Below are 18,299 nucleotides of genomic sequence, written 5' to 3'. Positions count from 1 at the left end.
GAGTGTTGAAAAGCGCTATGGGGAGCCCATATAAAATATTCGAAAAGGGATCATGACGTTATTGCTAAACCATATTCAGCTCATTTGGCTCTAGAATGATCGCACCCAATCTACAATTTCTTGCATTTAAAATGTTATTTGAAAAACAACAAATATAATTTGCGTCACATTTAAATCCAGTTACATATGAATATAACATGATGTGAATGACTACCTCTATCTCCCAAATAAATATAATCATCCACTTCATTTATATTTCTTTTAGAAGGCACATTTTTTGAAAGGAGTTTAACATAAATTGGATCATTGACATCGTACCAAATATAGCTTGATCATCTCCACAGTACAAGTCAGGCAATTTATCTACAGAAACTCGCACATCTCTTTATCAATGTTGGCCCCCTTCTCCACTGCTCTCAAAGAAATTATCCATTTACTTTCCAATTGTCGCAATTTGCGTTCACGGTTACCTCCCCTATTTCCTGCCATTGCCACATCTATTCCATGGAATCTGATCCTATGCAACTCATTCTGTTGATGTGTCATATTGAAATGTACCGCGAATGGATGTTGCATATTGTTATTGCGTATGGCACGGATATGCTCTTGTATTCTTTCTTTTAAAGGCCTTATCGAACTCCCAATATATATCCAATCGCATATGCATTTGATACAATACACTGTATGGGTGGTATTACAGTTAATAAAATGATATATCGTGTGCAGTTTTTGGCTATTATATCTGAAGTTGATCGTCCAGTTTAATGCAAAGCAACAAATGCAGCAGCTACCACATCTGTAGAACCCTTTCGGGGCCATAGGCATCCAAATCTTTACTTTTTGAGGGGGAATGTAGCTCGGACATAGTTCCTGTCTTAATGTTCTGCCTCTGCTAAAAGTGATGGAGGGTTTTTGTCCTATCTTCTCAAGTAGACTTTTATCCTCCAATAGCAAATGCCAATGTTTATTTAGTATTTTGTAAAGATCTGTGCTCACTGAGCTATATGGTGTTATAAATCTTATATTTATTTTGGTCTTAACAGATTTTCGTTGTTTATATTTGAGCAGTGAGTCTCTATTAATTTTATTGATTCTATCTCTAGTACTGGTTACTAATTCTTTGTTGTAACCCCTGGACATGAATCGCCTTTCCACAGCTTTAAGCTCTGTATCTACCCTGTCTTCATCACTGCAATTTCTTTTAATTCTAAGCATTTCCCCATAGGGGATTGCTTTGATCTGCGAAAAAGGGTGTGCACTTTGCGTATGCAATAATGAGTTGCATGCAGTGTCCTTTCTGTAAGGAACAGTGTGTAGTTTGTTCTTCTTTACCACAATTGTAATATCTAAGAAATTAATTCTTGACATGCTTTGTTCCTTTGTGAACTTAAGGTTGAAAGGATTGTCATTAAGATGATCAAAGAACATGTCTCGTTCTTCCCTGTTGCCTGACCAAAACATAAGTAGGTCATCATAACCATCAGAAAGGACTCTTCCCTCCTGAGGCGAAAAGCCGGGAGGTCTCTCCCTATCACTTTTCTCCGGCACTTTTGAAGTAGCGTTTTACTTTGTTTTACCTTGTTTATATTACTGCTTGATTGGGAAGCATGTTTTAAACATTGTGTAATTTGTCTGTACGGTTTGTGCTTGACAAAAAAAAAAAGCACTTTTAAACTGTTCCTAGTGTGCCTGACAGCGCTTGATCACTAAGCGCTTAGATCAAGAGACCCCTTCAGCGCTCGAGCGCTCTGTGACCTCCCCTTCCCTGAACCGCCCTCGGCTGAGTATCGACGCCGAGGGCTGGGATTCGGTATTGGCGGCCATATTGGGTGTGGGCCAGGCCAATTGCGCGCTCTAGCAGCGCCATAAAAAGAATGGTCACGACTCCGCGCAGCGGACGCGTACTGCGGACGCGCCGGACCTGCGCCGGAGTCGTGCCAGAGTCATGCCCGTTTGCGCCCGTTCGCGACCTGTCGGGACCTCAGGCCAGGACCCCTGGTACCTCCACCTCTTGCCCCCCATTATATTCCCGTTCGAGACTCCTTTCGTTGAAAGGGAAACTCCCATCCCTCTGTAGCCATTCTGTCAACATCAATTCCGGCGGTCTCTCCTGCATACACTGTCCCTTTATGGCAACTGAGGCTACCATCAACACTACTCTAAGTACAAAAAATAGGAAAGGAGAGGCTGTCCTTAAGATGGCTTTGGTCAACTGCCGTTCTTTACCAAAGCATGCCACAGAAGCTGCATTATTAATCGAAAATTCAAATTTGGATATTCTCTTTTTAACAGAAACGTGGCTTGGACCGTCATCTGGTCCCGATATTGTCCGCGCCCTACCATCCGGATATCTGATCCAACATAAGGATCGAGGACCGAAGGTTGGTGGAGGGATTGCTATTTTATACAGGGAACACTTAGCTTGCCGCTTGATCGATTGCCCTATCCCAGATTGTGAGAGTATACAATTCTCCATTACACAATCTTCAGAAGTTTCTCTCTCTGGTTTTTTAATTTATCGCCCACCCGGCTCGATAGGTCAATTTGCAGAAGGGCTAACTGAAGCCACTCTGGACGCGGCCAGCAAGGTCTCCAATTTTATAGTGCTAGGAGACATGAACCTCCACTTCAACAATCCCTTGGATACTACTGCACAAGAATTAATAAAAGATCTAGCCGTCTGTCATCTCAATCTGATCGTTCAGCTTCCCACCCACCTTAAAGGGAATCTTCTAGATCCTATTTTTTCCAATGTTCTGGACTTGTCCACAGATGATCCATATCCGATTCCTTGGTCCGACCATATGGTCATCCCTTTCTCATGGAAAATCACCAGACCCAGCCACAACAAACCTTCCCATAAAATTTTAAATAGACGCTGGAAAAAACTGGAACCCGGTGACTGGATTGAATCGCTAAAGCAGAGCGAACCTCTGGCTAACCAAAACATTGAAAAGGACAACGCAGATTTCAATCGTTGGATTGAGCTGTCACTGGACAATGTGCTTCCAAAAAAAGAAATCACATACAAAAAAAGCTCCAATAAACAGCCCTGGTTCAATTCAGACCGTAGGTTACTCAAGCAGGAATGTAAAAGAGAGGAAAGGCTATGGCGAAAACATTTTGACAAAGAGAAGAAAATTATATATAGATCATCCATAAAAAAATATAAATCTGCCCTGAACACAGCTAAATCCATCTTCTATGCTGGAAAAATTGAAAATTCTGCTAATGCCCCTAGAGATTTTTAGAATAGTAAAAACTCTGATAAAAGCCCCTGACCCACCTTCCTCTGAACTTTCTCCAGAGGAATCTGGTGCGCGCTGCAATGAACTCGCAAGTTTTTTTGCCACAAAAATCGAAAAAATTCTTCTCTCTCTCCCCCCCCCCCCCCCCCCCCCCCCCTTCCCACAACTGAACCGAATCTGCCGCTGATGGATGCTTTAAATGCTTCAAATGCCACCCTACCCCGCCTGGTATCTTTCCATCCGCTCAATGGTGAACTCTTTCCCGCTCTTTTCAACTCCATAAAAAGTGGCTCTCCACTTGACCCTGCACCTATGACCATTCTTAAACTGGCCCTACCCTATGCTAGTAATCACATCATTAATCTTGTGAATGCCTCACTGGAATCCGGTGTGGTACCACAAGATTGGAAACTGGCTATGGTAAAGGCCTTGCTAAAAAAAAAAAACTCAACCCCGACGATTTTTCACATTATCGCCAAATTTCCCTCCTCCCCGGTATCAGTAAGCTTACTGAAAAATGGGTAAATAAACAGCTAGCATCATACCTAGAGACCTATGATCTGCTACACCCTACCCAAACGGGATTCCGAAAGGGACAAGGGACCGAGACGGCCTTGTTGAGAGTGGTCGAGGATTCCAGGAGGATTTTGGACGCAGGTGGCAGCGCGGCCATCATCCTCCTGGACCTCAGTGCCGCATTTGACACGGTTAACCACCGTGTCCTTCTAGCCCGCCTCGAGAAGATTGGAGTCATGGGTAAGGCCCTCGAATGGCTCCGGTCCTTCCTTAGTGACAGAGTCTTCAGGGTCTTCTCGGACACCAACTGCTCCCTCCCCGTGCCATTGCAGTGTGGGGTACCACAGGGTTCTTCCCTTAGCCCCACACTGTTTAACATATATATGGCACCCTTAGCGGAGGTTGTAGCCCCTTTTGGAATCCAGCTGATAAGCTATGCTGACGACACTCAGTAGTCTCCCTAAATCGAGCGGACCACCCCCCAAACAATCTCCGCAACTGCCTGGAGGCGGTTGCGAAATGGATGGATGCGTCCCATCTGAAATTGAATGGGGGAAAAACTGAGCTAATGCTGCTGGGAAGGAAGGCCACTTTTAACAACACCATCTTGTGGCCTCCCTGTATGGGTCCCGGGCCCACTCCAAAATCTGAAATAAAAACCCTCGGTTTCTGGCTTGACACGGAACTGTCTCTCAAAATCCAGGCAAGAAAGACAGTAGCCACCTGCTTTGGCCTAACCAAAACAATCCGAAAAATCCTCCCCCAGTTACCAGAAGCTGCAAAAAAAACCATAGTCCAGTCCCTTATTCTATCAAGGCTGGACTATGGGAATGCACTTTATCTGGGCGCCCCCATTTCAGTCATACGACAACTTCAGATCGCCCAGAACTCCGCAGCAAGATTACTTACCAGAACCAGTCACCGCATATCAGCTGCACCATCACTTAGGACCTTGCACTGGCTCCCCATAAAGGAGCGGGTACATTTTAAATCCCTCTGTCTGGTCCATAAAACTTTCTATGGGAAGGGCCCTCCCATTTTAAATGACATGGTCATACCATACACACCATCTAGGGATCTCCGCTCAAAACAACAAAACCTCCTCACAATCCCCAGGACCTACAGAGCTCGAACAGGGGACCGCCTGTTCTCGCGTAATGCGGCTAGGTTGTGGAATGCCCTCCCTCTTCCACTTCGTTTAGAGCCCAGTCTGACTGTTTTCCGGAAAAAGATAAAAACTATTCTGTTCCCCAATACATAGATATTCTCGCCTAGTTTACTTCAGATCTCTATTTCTTCTCACTCTTTTCCTTTCTGTTTAACTATCAAGCGCTGGGATGCTCTTGAGTAGCCATGCGCTATAGAAGAACCTTTTCAATTCAATTCAATCTATATACCTGCCTAGGTAAAGGATGTTTTCTGTTAAATTGACTGGGCATTTTCTCCATATGTGGATCAATTCAAAATATCCCATGTACAGATTGGCCAATGAGGGCGAGAATTTTGCCCCCATTGCCACGCCCTTTATCTGGCGATACCATTCTCCATTATGCAAGAATATATTATTTGCAAGTACTAGTTGAATCATCGCCATTAACATGTTCGAGTGAGTGTACGTCTCAATGGGTCTGCTGTCAAGAAAATGACGTAACGCTAGTAAACCTTTATCACAAGGTATGCTCGTATACAACGAGCAAACGTCTAATGTAACTAGCAAATGTCCCTCTACCCAATCCACATCTCCAATCTTGTTCAGAACATCCCCAGTATCCTTAATATATGTGGGTAAGTTCACTACAAATGGTTGCAAAAAAAGATCAATATATTCCGATATTTTTTCGGTTGGTGATCCAATACCTGCTATTATGGGCCTACCCGGGGGGAAGTCACTTTTCTTATGTACCTTGGGTAGGCAATATGTACAGGGATATGTTGGTGAATCATTGTATAAATATTTCATTTCCGTCTCTGAAATCAAACACTGTTCCTTCCAGATTTTGAGATGATCATGAATTATTAACATTGTCTCCTTTATAGGATTAGTTTTTAATTTGATGTATGTGTTCATGTCTCCTAGTTGTTTCTCAATCTCACCCATATAATCACCGCGATTCATCAGGACTATATTTCCCCCCTTGTCAGCCTCACGGATGACAAGGGAGTCTTTCTTTTTTAGATTTGTCACTGCCTTGCGTTCTTCCTGGGAGATATTATGTGTTGCATACCTCTGTGTATATGGAAATCTATCTTCCAAGCGGTAGAGATCTTGCACTACATTGTGCTGAAATCTGTCTATGTTGTTATTCCCTTGCGATTGGGGTGTAAATCTGGACTTTGTTCTTAGACCACTGTTGATATCCGTGTGTATGTCTAGTTGCAAGTCAGCTGCCACAGATTCTATGCTTTCTGTTCCATCCTCATCATTGATACTCAACAGTAAGTGGGTGTCCCTTATGTCTTTAATTGAAGGATTCGTACTGTGCATAGATACATTTGATCCCCCACATTGTCTGTTAGGTTTGTCAACAAAGAATTTGCACAGTTTGATATTTCTGACAAATTTAAAACAACTGACGTGAAAAGACGTAAAATCCAGTACATTACTTGGACAGAAACCCATTCCTTTGCTCAGTATTTTAATTTCTGGTTGTGTCAACACATGGTCCGAGAGATTTACAATATCAATTTCATTACAGATTTCAGCACACTCATTTACATTTTTTGGTTGCGTGTCACTGATCTTGTTGCAACACCCGTCCATTCGCGGTACATTTCAATATGACATCAACAGAATGAGTTGCATAGGATCAGATTCCATGGAATAGATGTGGCAATGGCAGGAAATAGGGGAGGTAACCGTGAACGCAAATTGCGACAATTGGAAAGTAAATGGATAATTTCTTTGAGAGCAGTGGAGAAGGGGGCCAACATTGATAAAGAGATGTGCGAGTTTCTGTAGATAAATTGCCTGACTTGTATTGTGGAGATGATCAAGCTATATTTGGTACGATGTCAATGATCCAATTTATGTTAAACTCCTTTCAAAAAATGTGCCTTCTAAAAGAAATATAAATGAAGTGGATGATTATATTTATTTGGGAGATAGAGGTAGTCAATCACATCATGTTATATTCATATGTAACATGTAACTGGATTTAAATGTGACGCAAATTATATTTGTTGTTTTTCAAATAACATTTTAAATGCAAGAAATTGTAGATTGGGTGCGATCATTCTAGAGCCAAATGAGCTGAATATGGTTTAGCAATAACGTCATGATCCCTTTTCGAATATTTTATATGGGCTCCCCATAGTGCTTTTCAACACTCCAAAATGGCCACTATGCAAACATGGCACAGTGAATAGAATAGTCAAATAGTCCGTTTTTGACTTCTATTTAAACATATAGGAAGGAAGTAACATGGACTTCTGGGAAGGTGATTGCGAAAACAGGACTCCATACGAACGCCAAAGAAATGCGCTATGGCGGTAAGTTAAAAAAATACTTAGGAAACGCCCGACTTTGTTACTTGGAATATACAGTGCAATTAAGCACGCGATCTAATTTGTGCAGGGTTAGAGACTTTTTAATGGTGGAATGTAGTGGCATCCCCACCATGCATAACGCTACTCGCTCTGCCTAGAATTCGGGGAACCTGAGATTGTAGGCTCCTTAATCACGGCGTGATTAATGGGACTCGTGTACAAACTTTATGCCATAAAAATGCAAAATGATTGCAAAATGAGTATTGTGAAACCGAGTGACTTCATGTTTAGTTACAACCAACTGCGTTCCTCACTGTGATATAAAAATGCGCCATTGATTTCTTTATAAAAGGTGAAATAAATGGTACTAAATTCGGCGATTTGAACTAGCTATTGGATAAAATGCATGATATGAGGCGTTTGGTCTCAAATCTGGGGTAGTCTTGCTATACTGAAGGACTAGTTTGGCTAACTAAACTGATTGTAAAACAAAGCAGAGGGTGAACACATACATATACGAGACAGCGGAACCCTCTTGTCGCGCTTAGCACCAAATGTACACTTTCTGTATTTTTGCTGAGAAATTGTAATTACCCACAGTCCAAAAAACTGTTGATTTGTTTTTTCTAAAAATCTCTAACTTTGAAAAGGTAACAGATGAAGGAACTGCCAATAGTGCTTTGAATTTTTAATATTAGTGTTTTTTAACTAAAATTCATTTTTTGGAAAACAAATAGAGTAATTTATCTTCCTATATAAACTTCATTACAGATGGAACTTATCAAGGCTCCAGATAGCGCTCAGTAATTCGTATAGTGACACATGAATGGACCACCAATTTTTACACGGTGGACTGACAACTTTATGGTACACCAAGTGTTGGAAATGGGATCCCTAGCTGGCCAGGGCTTTCGCCAAAGTCAGTCAGAGACCACCACACCCAAGTCAGGGCAAGGGAGTTACACGCCAAGATAACCCCTACTCACCCTCTAGGTAACGTGGCGCGAGCAGCAAGGCTAAACTTGGAGGCGATGTAAGTTAAGTATTTGCGCATGCACCCCAGCAACAACACCCAGGCCCACCACAAAGGAAACTCCACACAAGGTTATATAAAAAATAGCCTTTGTATTACACCAAAACACAGTAGATAAAACACACACTTTACAATGTGCCAGAGGCACGGGCAGAATTTACAGGGGATATTTACAAGACAGGGCCACCTGGGCCACTGTCAGGAATCAGAAGTAGCACTTTCAGAAATAGCACTTAGAACATAGAATATAGCACAAAATAGCACACAACCAGTAATCACTGGTAACCAGGATCTCACTAGCACCACCTGCACTAGGGAGAAAACAACCACCTATGTATCACAATACCTGTAGGGGTGTAAGAACATACACATGATGCAATGCATGACATTCATTCAGAGGTGTAAAGGCACATGACGCATAAACAATACATTCAGAGGTGCATAGAAAGTACAATTGCGCCAAACTCACGTAAGTCACCACCTGTGACTGTCCCTAGGCCCTCTGGCCTTGTTGGGGCTAGGACGCCCTGTGTCCAATGTCCAGGAGCCTAAACGTAGCAGTTGCCCACAAAGTGCTGGGCAACTGGCGCAACAATGTTTGAGCCTGCCAGGGCTCAAGAACAACAATGGGGCCAATGTGGGAACCTTGCTGGGCTCTCAGAACACTGGTGGGGCGAACACGATGTGGGAGCCTCACAGGCTCTGCAGCAACAAAATGTCCCCCTGAGCCTCTCTGGGCTCTTCAACACAACTTTGGCGCCTGGAGCCTCTCTCCGGGCCCTAAGAAATGACTGTGGCCCTCCAGAGCCTCTCAGGGCTCGTGAAATAATTGCCCCCTTGAGCCTCGGGGCTCGCAAACAGAAAATGCCCCCGAGCCTCTCATCAATCTGCCACCTCGAGCCTCTCAGGGCTAAAAAGCAGAAAGGTGCAGCCTCACTGGGCTGTTGGGGTCCCTCACGGGGGACCCGGGAACACTGGGGGTGCCTCGAGCCTCTCTAGGCTCGAACACCAAATGGGGTGGGGAGCCTCTCAGGGCTCGAGTGAAACTTGTGCCCAGCCGTTGGAGTCCCCCTCTCTGGGACTCGGAATCCGGAACTGCCCCCAGAGCCCTCTCAGGGCTATAAAACAAGTATGAGGCCAGAGCCTCTCCGGGCTCAAAGAAGGAATGCCCCCGGGGCCCCACTCACCAGCTTGTAGGCTTCCTTTCTCGGCTCCGGGCTGTGTGGGGAGAGACTTCCTGCCCCTCTCTCTCTCTCTGGGCATAGGCTGACTCGGCAGCCAATAGCAGAGCAGCCTCCCTGACGAGCCTCCCTCCTCGGCTCTGGGCACGCTGCTGAGGCAAATCCCGGGGAAAGAAGCAGGGGGTGAGAAAAGCACTCCGAGCACTAGCAGGCCATAAAGCTCCCCTTGGTCTAGGGTTTCAGCGAAGGCCCAAATGAAAATAAAGCGCTCCCAGCGCTAAAAGGCAATTAAAGCGCTCCTAAGCGCTATGGACACTAAAGCGCTCCCAGGTGCTTTAGGAGAGCACAAGTCCAGTTAAAAGTCCTTCAGGCAGGCAAGGGGGGGGGCAAGGCTGGGCCCAGAGCCAGCACACTGGGTCTCCAGGCAGGGAGACACCCCAAGTGGCGGTCCTCTCGCCCAGCAGCAGCAACAGCCCCCTCAGGATCCTGGAAGAGAACAACTTCTGTGGGGACACAGCCCCATTTTTATACAGTGCATTCCTTTGTCTGAAGGTGCAGGGTGGGGGCGGAACCAGTCGCAGCTGGTTCTTGAGTACTCTGTTTACCTCAACCACCCTCTCTATTCACTGGCAGGGCCTGGGTCATTAGACACACCACAGGGGGGCGGAGCCAGCATTGTGTGGGGAAAACCCAGCCCATCCAGGACACAGGTACACTCCTCCCACACATCACTCATGCTAATCTCCCACTCACCACCAGGCAGACCCATCCAGACTTCCTGGAGCCTGGCATGCCAGCCAGCTCCAGCCAATCACACGCCAACACCCTCACAGCACACGTACAGCCATGTCTAGAAATGGCGCTTCTCTACTAGACACATACATGCTGCATACACCATCTCGCAGCATTCACTCTCACGAGTTCACACATACCAGACTCAAGCCTGTACACCCCACGCATCAGGAACTACCAGGGACACATACATTCCCCATGCATTCCTATGGGCGGGCAGGCCTAGCTCAGCACATGCACTCCGAGTGCGCACGCACTTTCCACTGGGACACAGTGAAAGTGCGCAGAACCCAAAAATCACCATTGCCAGGTCACCATTTAAAGCAAAAAGTTTAGGGGTGAACCTGCCCTAAGGGCCCAAGTCCAACACCAAGCTTAAGGCTTAAAGGTAAGCCTTTTAGCACACGTGCATGGAATGGTGTGCGTATATAATACAGTCTACCAAGTCTTGCTACGTGGCATAAATGGTAATATAATGTCCACTCATTCTAACAGGTTTATTGTTCGACAAGCTCTACGATTCTTTAAATCTGGCATTTTGGACTCATACATTTGATTGATTGACGTTAAATTCTGCTCACTACATTACATTCTAGGTAAGTGAGATCATAGATAGGTTCGAGTTAAAAATTAGGATATTTAGTAATCACTGTGTGAATGGGCTTAATAGCCTTACTAGCTTTATTTTTTGAATACTTGGCTCATGTGTAGTGGTCATCTTGGAAATAATTTGGTTTTATCATGGAACAAATCAAGGTGCAGGAAGGACTGGAAATAATGGACCTAGATGATCGCACTCAGTTGCTTGGTATCATTTATGTACAATAACTTGTAGTGTGTTTTATGTATAGGCGCATTAATTGATTGAAGTAAAGGTATACTTTATGATGTGCGAATATGATGAGGGCATATTAGGAGTATGTCTATGAACATTTTAGATAAGCAGAGAAAATCGCTATGTTAAGGTGGCTTTTAATACATTGAATGATTTTGGTGACTTCTTCTTTTGTATGTAAATTACAGCCTTGAAAAAGCCCGCGGAGGGCGAAACGCGCGCCGGCTGTGACAGTGTGGCAAAAGAGACGAATCAACAATAAATGGAAACTGAATATTAACAAACATTGTACTTGTCTGTTTGAGGACAACGGGGAGAGTGAAAACAGTGAACTCTTGTGGCTGGTTGCCAATTGGAGAATAGTAACAAGAAGGGATGTGCACTGGTATCTTTGTTGTAATATATATATATCTCCTCGTTGTGGCTTTGTGGCTAGCATCCTGATCGCTGGTGGTGCAGGTGAGAAGCGGATACCACGCAAGCCTCTGTAAATATTCTAACACCTCCTCTCCATATGCAAAAGAAGCCCGCACTTGCGTTCAATGTGGATTATCCTGTTTAATAACTGGCAGCATTCATTTCAATAGAAAGAAACAGGAGCGCGTTTCGGTTATCCTCGCAGCCTTTGTCAACCTTACAAAAACACAAATTTTACAAAATATAAATGCTTCCCACAGGTGTTGCCAATTGCGTCGAAATAGAATAGTTACTGCCGTTTTCCCAAACTTGCAACTTTTTAAAGGTACATTTCTCTTTCTATGCAAACACCTATATTTGTACAAAGAATTGCATTTACGCAACTCTACAGTTTTACATTTCATTTTTTCTCCAATCGGTAAATAGCAGTGCGAGTGCTGCTTTCTTCGAAAATAAATGTCACTGTTGTATTTGCTACACTGAAGTGCTGGCAGAAGTTATCATGCACATTTCAAATAAGATAACAAGTGTGTGTGTGTATCAATTATCCAAGGTCTATTGCCAGCCACGCACTCCATGTTATTTTTCTAATTAATAATAAAACAGTCCTTTAAATTTGCTTCGCTCTCCTTCTTACTGATAAAACTGCTTGGATGATTAGTTCTATGAAACAAATGATGCCAGTATGTTTACAATGTTCCTTTTGAACGCACTGTTCAACATAATTTTAGAACTGCGCCCCAAATGGAGCCTGTACAAATGTAAAGGACTGGTTGTTCTGTGAACAACAACAGAAATACTAACCTCTGCCTCCTGATCATCAAAGTAAAGCTTCTTGATTTCAGAATCCCAGTCAACGGCAACAGTGGAATATGCTGTGGAAAAAACAAAAAAATAACTTGTTGTTTACGTCCTTGGGCAGGAAGACGAAATTCATCTTTTAAAATGATTCGATTTCAAGCATGTAAGACCGTAGGAACCTTTTATGTTAATTTCCATCCAACCTATTTAGCTACTGCAGGTAAAACAAACATTTCTTGTTAAGTGTAACAACACTTAGTTACTGACACAGAAAGTGGCATATCAATTTGAAACGTAAACGTTTTCAAAACGTTACATAGTGGTGCTAGTAAAGTTCATTCTTAGTCCGAGTTCCCTCATTCACATTTGGAATGCCACCATGGTGAGGATGGTACTAGAAACCATGCGAAAATGGAGAGCGTTGGCACATAACCTTCAAGTACTCGGGCAGTGGCATTGTCACACCATGGATAACTCCACATGCCTAACTGTCCAAGGATTATGTGGGCTAAATAAGACAATTGTGCACCATTTATTCACATGCTGCATCACTACACAAAACACTAATTGAAGATATTCTTTTTTTAGTTCAGTGCGTGTGAAGTACAGAGGTGTTGATTTATGGTTTGCCCGCCAGTCTATAAATACGGCCCAATGCCTTTCAAGAATGGTGGGATACTGCAGATAATGACAATGAATTGCTGTTTTCATCTGAATTTTGAATTATGCAATTAGGTCCTTTGAAAAGTTCTATGTGATTTACAGAAAAATTTCATGGAATGCCAATATTGAGAAACTATTTCACCTAAACTGCTCAATTGAAATTTGCAGGCTGAAGGGAATTTAGCATTTCATAGAAACCAAATCATAAAATGCCTTTTGAAAAAATCTTAATTTCTTTTTTTAAGGTGTAAATGCAATGGTTGCCGGTCTTACTTTCGAAAACACTTTTGTTAGAGGTATTTTTTTAGGTGCTTTACTTCAGTGGCCATTTCTTCGGATTCATATATTTTATACTGTTAAACTATTATTACGGATGCTTTTAATTCACTGACTCCCTCACCACCCATACACACAATTCACCCATGATAACCGCAGCTGCTTATCGATCCGTGCTCCCTAAAGACCCCTCACCACACCTAAACACTCATCCCTGACTCCTAAAATCTCTTTCCACCTCTAAGCTTGACTAATCTTCGAATCCTTAAAAAAACTCACTACCCCTAAACTTCACCCATCCCTGAACCCTCAAAAGCTTTATCTATGCCTAAACCCCACTCATTACTGAACCCTTAAAAACCCCTTACCACCCTGAAACTCCACCATTCCTGAACCTTAAAAGACTTACTACCCCCCTACCCTTTCCCATTCCTGATCTGTAAAAGCACTTCAACATCCTAAACATCCATCCTAGAGCCCTATATACTCATCTTCACCCTTAGAAATCTCTCATCACACCTAAAAACTCACCCACCAGGAGCCCTAAAAAATACCCTTTCTATATCTAAAACACCACACCTGCCAGAACCCTTAAAAAAACGTTTCCACACCTTTCCGGATGGCCCAAGGCGTCCAGAAAGTCCGGGAGCCATCTACATGAGGAGCCAGTGTGTGTGTGTGTGTGTGTGTGTGTGTGTGTGTAGGGGGGGGGAGGGGGGGGGAATGACGATCGAGAAATCCAGACACTACTGAATTAAAATCTCCACCCACGATCTGGGAGAGAAAGCATGACAGCACCTAAGTTCCTGAAGGTGCATACCTGAAGACACGGTGGGACATACACAGCCATAAACGGGAGTGTCTGCCCCTCCCACTGTCACGAGACCGCAGTATACCTACCCATCTCATCAATCCAGGTGTGCTGTATGGAAAGTGGGAAGGAGTGTTTGAACATGATTCCCACCCCCCCTGGAGCCCGTGGTGAAGACGGAGTGCACCACCAGTCTATAGCCCCATCTATTCAATGCTTTATGTTTATGTATGGATGCTTGTAAAGCGCTCGAATGCCGAGGCGTCTTGGCGCTGGGATGTAGGGGTAAAAAAGAAGAAGCTGGGACCATGTCGCTCTAGAGCACCCAGCCCATGGTACGACAGTTCCCTGGCTCAGTTAAAAAAAATCTGTAAACAGGCTGAAAGGGAATGGCGTAAATCTTATGAGGCTGGGAAGAAAACTGCCTATCTCGCTAAAATTAAATCTTACCATCGAGCGGTATGCAGAGCTCGTGCGGCATATTATGCCCAGGAATTCAGGAACAGTCCCAATCCCTCCAAGCTAGTTTTTAAAGTCCTTAAGTACCTGATGACTAAAAGAGTCAGAGGCAGAAGTCCGCTCTGTGGACCACTGTGAAAATTTGGCTGCTTTCTTCAGGGAAAAAGTCCTGGCTATCTATCGTGCCTTTCCTATAACTAATCAGGGAGATGAGCTCTCTTGCTCTGCTCCTATTAGAGGTGAGGCTTTATCCTCTCTACCTAGTCTTTCGATGGAGGTATTCTATAAACTGGTCTCTAAAATTAAATCCGGCTCTCCAGAAGATCCTCTGAAGCCGGTCCAGTTTAGGGATTCTGCTGCTGTTTGCCTCCCTCCACTATGCCATCTCATTAATCTCTCTCTCACTACGGGCACTGTCCCATCAAAATGGAAACAGGCGGTTGTGAAACCCATTCTCAAGAAGGCCACCCTAGAACCCCTTAAACTTGAGAGTTATCGCCCCATCTCCCTCCTTCCATGGGCCGCGAAAATTGTGGAAGCCCATGTGAACGCAGTATTGACTGAACATCTTGCGAGGGAGTGTATTCTGGATTCTACCCAGAATGGTTTCCGTGCAGGTCATAGCACGGAAACCGCCCTACTCTCTATGACGGAACATCTTCGGACTGAGCTCGATTCCTGTCAGACTGCGGCACTGATACTTCCCGATCTCAGTGCCGCGTTTGACACGGTTTCGCACAGAATCCTACTTCAACGTCTGCGAGAGGTAGGGGTTGAGGGCATGGCACTCGATTGGTTCTGCTCCTTTCTATCTGACCGAACCTTTAAGGTTGCCATCCCTCCGATTGAGTCCAAACTCCATCCCCTGGATCTGGGTGTGCCTCAGGGCTCATCATTGAGCCCCACACTATTCAATCTGTATGTGAGGCCGCTGGCTGATGTCGTCAGGCGGTGGGGTCTGACTATGGCCTCCTATGCTGACGACACACAGCTGGCGGTCACACTGAGTGGGGACTCAGGCCTTGACGCTCCCAGATTCCAGGAAGGACTCCTGGCAGTAGCTAGCTGGATGAATACCAACTGTCTCCAGCTCAATGCCAAAAAAACTGAGGTTATGATTGTGAGTAAGCGAGCGGACCTATGGGGTGATGAGTGGTGGCCCCCTGAGCTGGGTGCTACCCCTATTCCAGTGACAGAGGTGAAGAACGTGGGGATTTGGCTTGACCCTGCCCTCAATTTTCGTGGCCACACGAAGAAAGTAGCGGCCACATGTTTCGGCATACTTCGAGGGTTAAGACCTACCTTGAGGTTTTTTGACGCCTCGACTAGGCAACTGGTTATTCAAGCATCTATACTATCACGGCTTGATTATGCCAGTTCATTGCTCCTGGGGGCCAACCAGGCAGAAATTATGCGGATGCAACGTATTCAGAATGCTGCAGCCAGAGCCCTCGTGGGGCTTCCGAGGTTCTGCTCTGCTGAGAGCACCATCCGCTCGCTCCATTGGCTCCCGGTTTTACAGAGGATCTATTTTAAGACCCTCTGTCTGTCATTCAAAATTCTCAGGATGGCCTCCCCGCCGATTCTTGACAATCTCTTGAATTTTTATGTTCCTTCGCGTGCTTTGAGATCTCTGGGCCAAAATTTGGCTGTTATCCCTCGCTTCAGACTGAGCAGAGCGGGAGGTCGCTCTTTTCGAATTCTGGCGGCTAAGCTGTGGAATTCTTTACCTTCCCACATTTGAGAAATTGATGAGCTGTTGAGGTTTAAGAAGGCCATTAAAACACATTTATTCCCTCACCCCTCTTAAAAATTCTTTTTTGTATGCCTTGCCCACTGCTCTGATGTGTTGTGTTTGATGACCTTGCCAGAAGCGCCGGGACGCCCCTTGGCTGGGGCAGCTGTGCGCTATAGAAATGTTATTAAAATAACATAACATAACATAACATAGCCTATGTAGTTGTAAAGAGCCAGGTTTTTAAGTTGTTTTGGAAACACTGAAGATTCGGCTGATGTCTCAGGGACAGAGGCAGTTTGTTCCAGAGCTTGGCTGCGCAGTATGTAATAGCTCGGCCACCCCATATGGCTCGTTTGTACTTCACGGTTTCTATAAGACCTTGGCTGGCCGATCTAAGGGCCCTAGCGGGAACATTTGGTATGAACAGTTTCTGAAAGTCCTCGGCGCTCCCTCCGTTTATTGCCTTATAGACTAAGGTTAAAGATTTAAAATCAATGCGCTGTCTAATGGGCAGCCCATGCAGTGATCTAATTCCAGCTGACGTTGGCTTTCCTCTGTGTAGTCCCAAAAGGAGTCTAGCTGCCGCATTTTGCAGAGACTGTAGTTTTTGCAATTGGAATTTATCAATTCCCAAAAACAGTGCATTCGAGTAGTCCAGTTTTGACAGGAGTAACGCAACCATCACTGTTTTTTGGAGCTCTTTGGGTATAAATGGGAATACTTTTCTCAAAATCTTCAAAAGAAGGAAACATGAAGAGATGAGATTATTCACATGCGCACCAAAATTCAGCTTGTTGTCAAACATGATCCCTACATTTCTGACCTTTTCCGCAGGACGGGGACATTCTCCAGCTTCAGGTTGCCACCAGGTCTGGTTCCATAGAGGTGGGCCTGATCCGAATTCCATCACCTCTGTCTTCTCTGTGTTAATCTTTAGATAGCTCCGACACATCCAGGTCATGTCAGTAAGGCAGGCGTAGAACCTAATTGCTGTGATCTCTGGTTGGCTGGTGATGGAAATGATGAGATGAGAATCGTCAGCATACGAGACCAATCCAAAGCCATGTCTTCTTACTACTTCGGCCAGAGGGGTGACGTAAAGATTAAAAAGGGTCGGAGATAGCGCTGATCCCTGCAGAACTCCACAAGGAAGATGAAAGCTTTTAGACTGCATGCCGTCCCAGAATAGCTGTTGCTCCCTTGCCTTAAAGAAGGAGGACAGTAGGGACAGGGCGGTCCCTTCGACTCCTATATCCCTCAGCTTCTGTACCAGAACTGCATGGTTCACTGTATCAAAAGCGGCTGATAGGTCAAGGAGTACGAGGACCGCCCTACCTCCTGCGTCTACAGCTCTGCGGATTTCTTCACCAGCGACAATTAATGCCGATTCTGTCGAGTGACGCGGACGAAAGCCATGCTGTGATGGATTCAGCAGATTGTTTTTATCAATTCTGTAAGCACTATGTAAGTTGTTTTTCTAGTACTTTTGCGGCAATAGGGAGACCGGCTATGGGGCGGTAGTTCTTAGGTTCACTGGGATCTGAGTTTTATTTTTTAGAAGGGCATGATCGCTGCCATCTTCCAAGTTGCAGGATAGTGGCCTGTGGCTAGGGCTTGGTTCATAATAGGGGTCAGATTTTTGCATATCTTGGAAGCTGCTTGATGCATGATACTGAGGGCAGGGATCAGTGGGTGCGCCTGACTTTATAGAGAGCAATAGTTTTTCAACCATTTCGTTATTGATTGGCTGAAAACTGGTCAGTTTACATTGGGGACTAGAGTCGAACATTATCGGGTCCAGTGATCTGGCTGGGCTTGTAAAATTGTTGTATATTTCTCTCACCTTTTCTTGGAGTAGTTCGCCACTTTATTACATAGAGGCTGATCAGGCTTAAACGCTTTATCTTGCTGTGGTTTAGCCAGCATGTTAACTGTTTTAAACAGTTCCCTGGTCGAATTGCCCGCCTCTTACTTTTACGGTAAAAAACAGTTTTTTGTGGGGGTGATTTCTTATATATTAGAAGGTATGGTTGTAGAGGGCTT

The 18,299-nt window shown here is 44.6% G+C and overlaps 1 protein-coding gene across 1 annotated transcript in view; it reads right to left on the bottom strand.

The window, feature by feature from the left end:
* Positions 1-18,299, bottom strand: part of USP4 (ubiquitin specific peptidase 4) — a 742,179-nt gene that overhangs the window by 156,127 nt on the left and 567,753 nt on the right. Inside the window, exon 17 of the mRNA XM_078661202.1 lies at positions 12,313-12,383. Coding sequence (XP_078517328.1) covers positions 12,313-12,383 — 71 coding nt within the window. The remainder of the gene's footprint in view (positions 1-12,312; positions 12,384-18,299) is intronic.

The sequence above is a fragment of the Lissotriton helveticus genome, chromosome 9, assembly GCF_964261635.1.
Source record: "Lissotriton helveticus chromosome 9, aLisHel1.1, whole genome shotgun sequence".
Classification (NCBI taxonomy): Eukaryota; Metazoa; Chordata; class Amphibia; order Caudata; family Salamandridae; genus Lissotriton; species Lissotriton helveticus.
The sequence above is the reverse complement of the archived record's forward strand: the minus strand, read 5'-3'. Positions and strand labels throughout refer to the sequence as shown.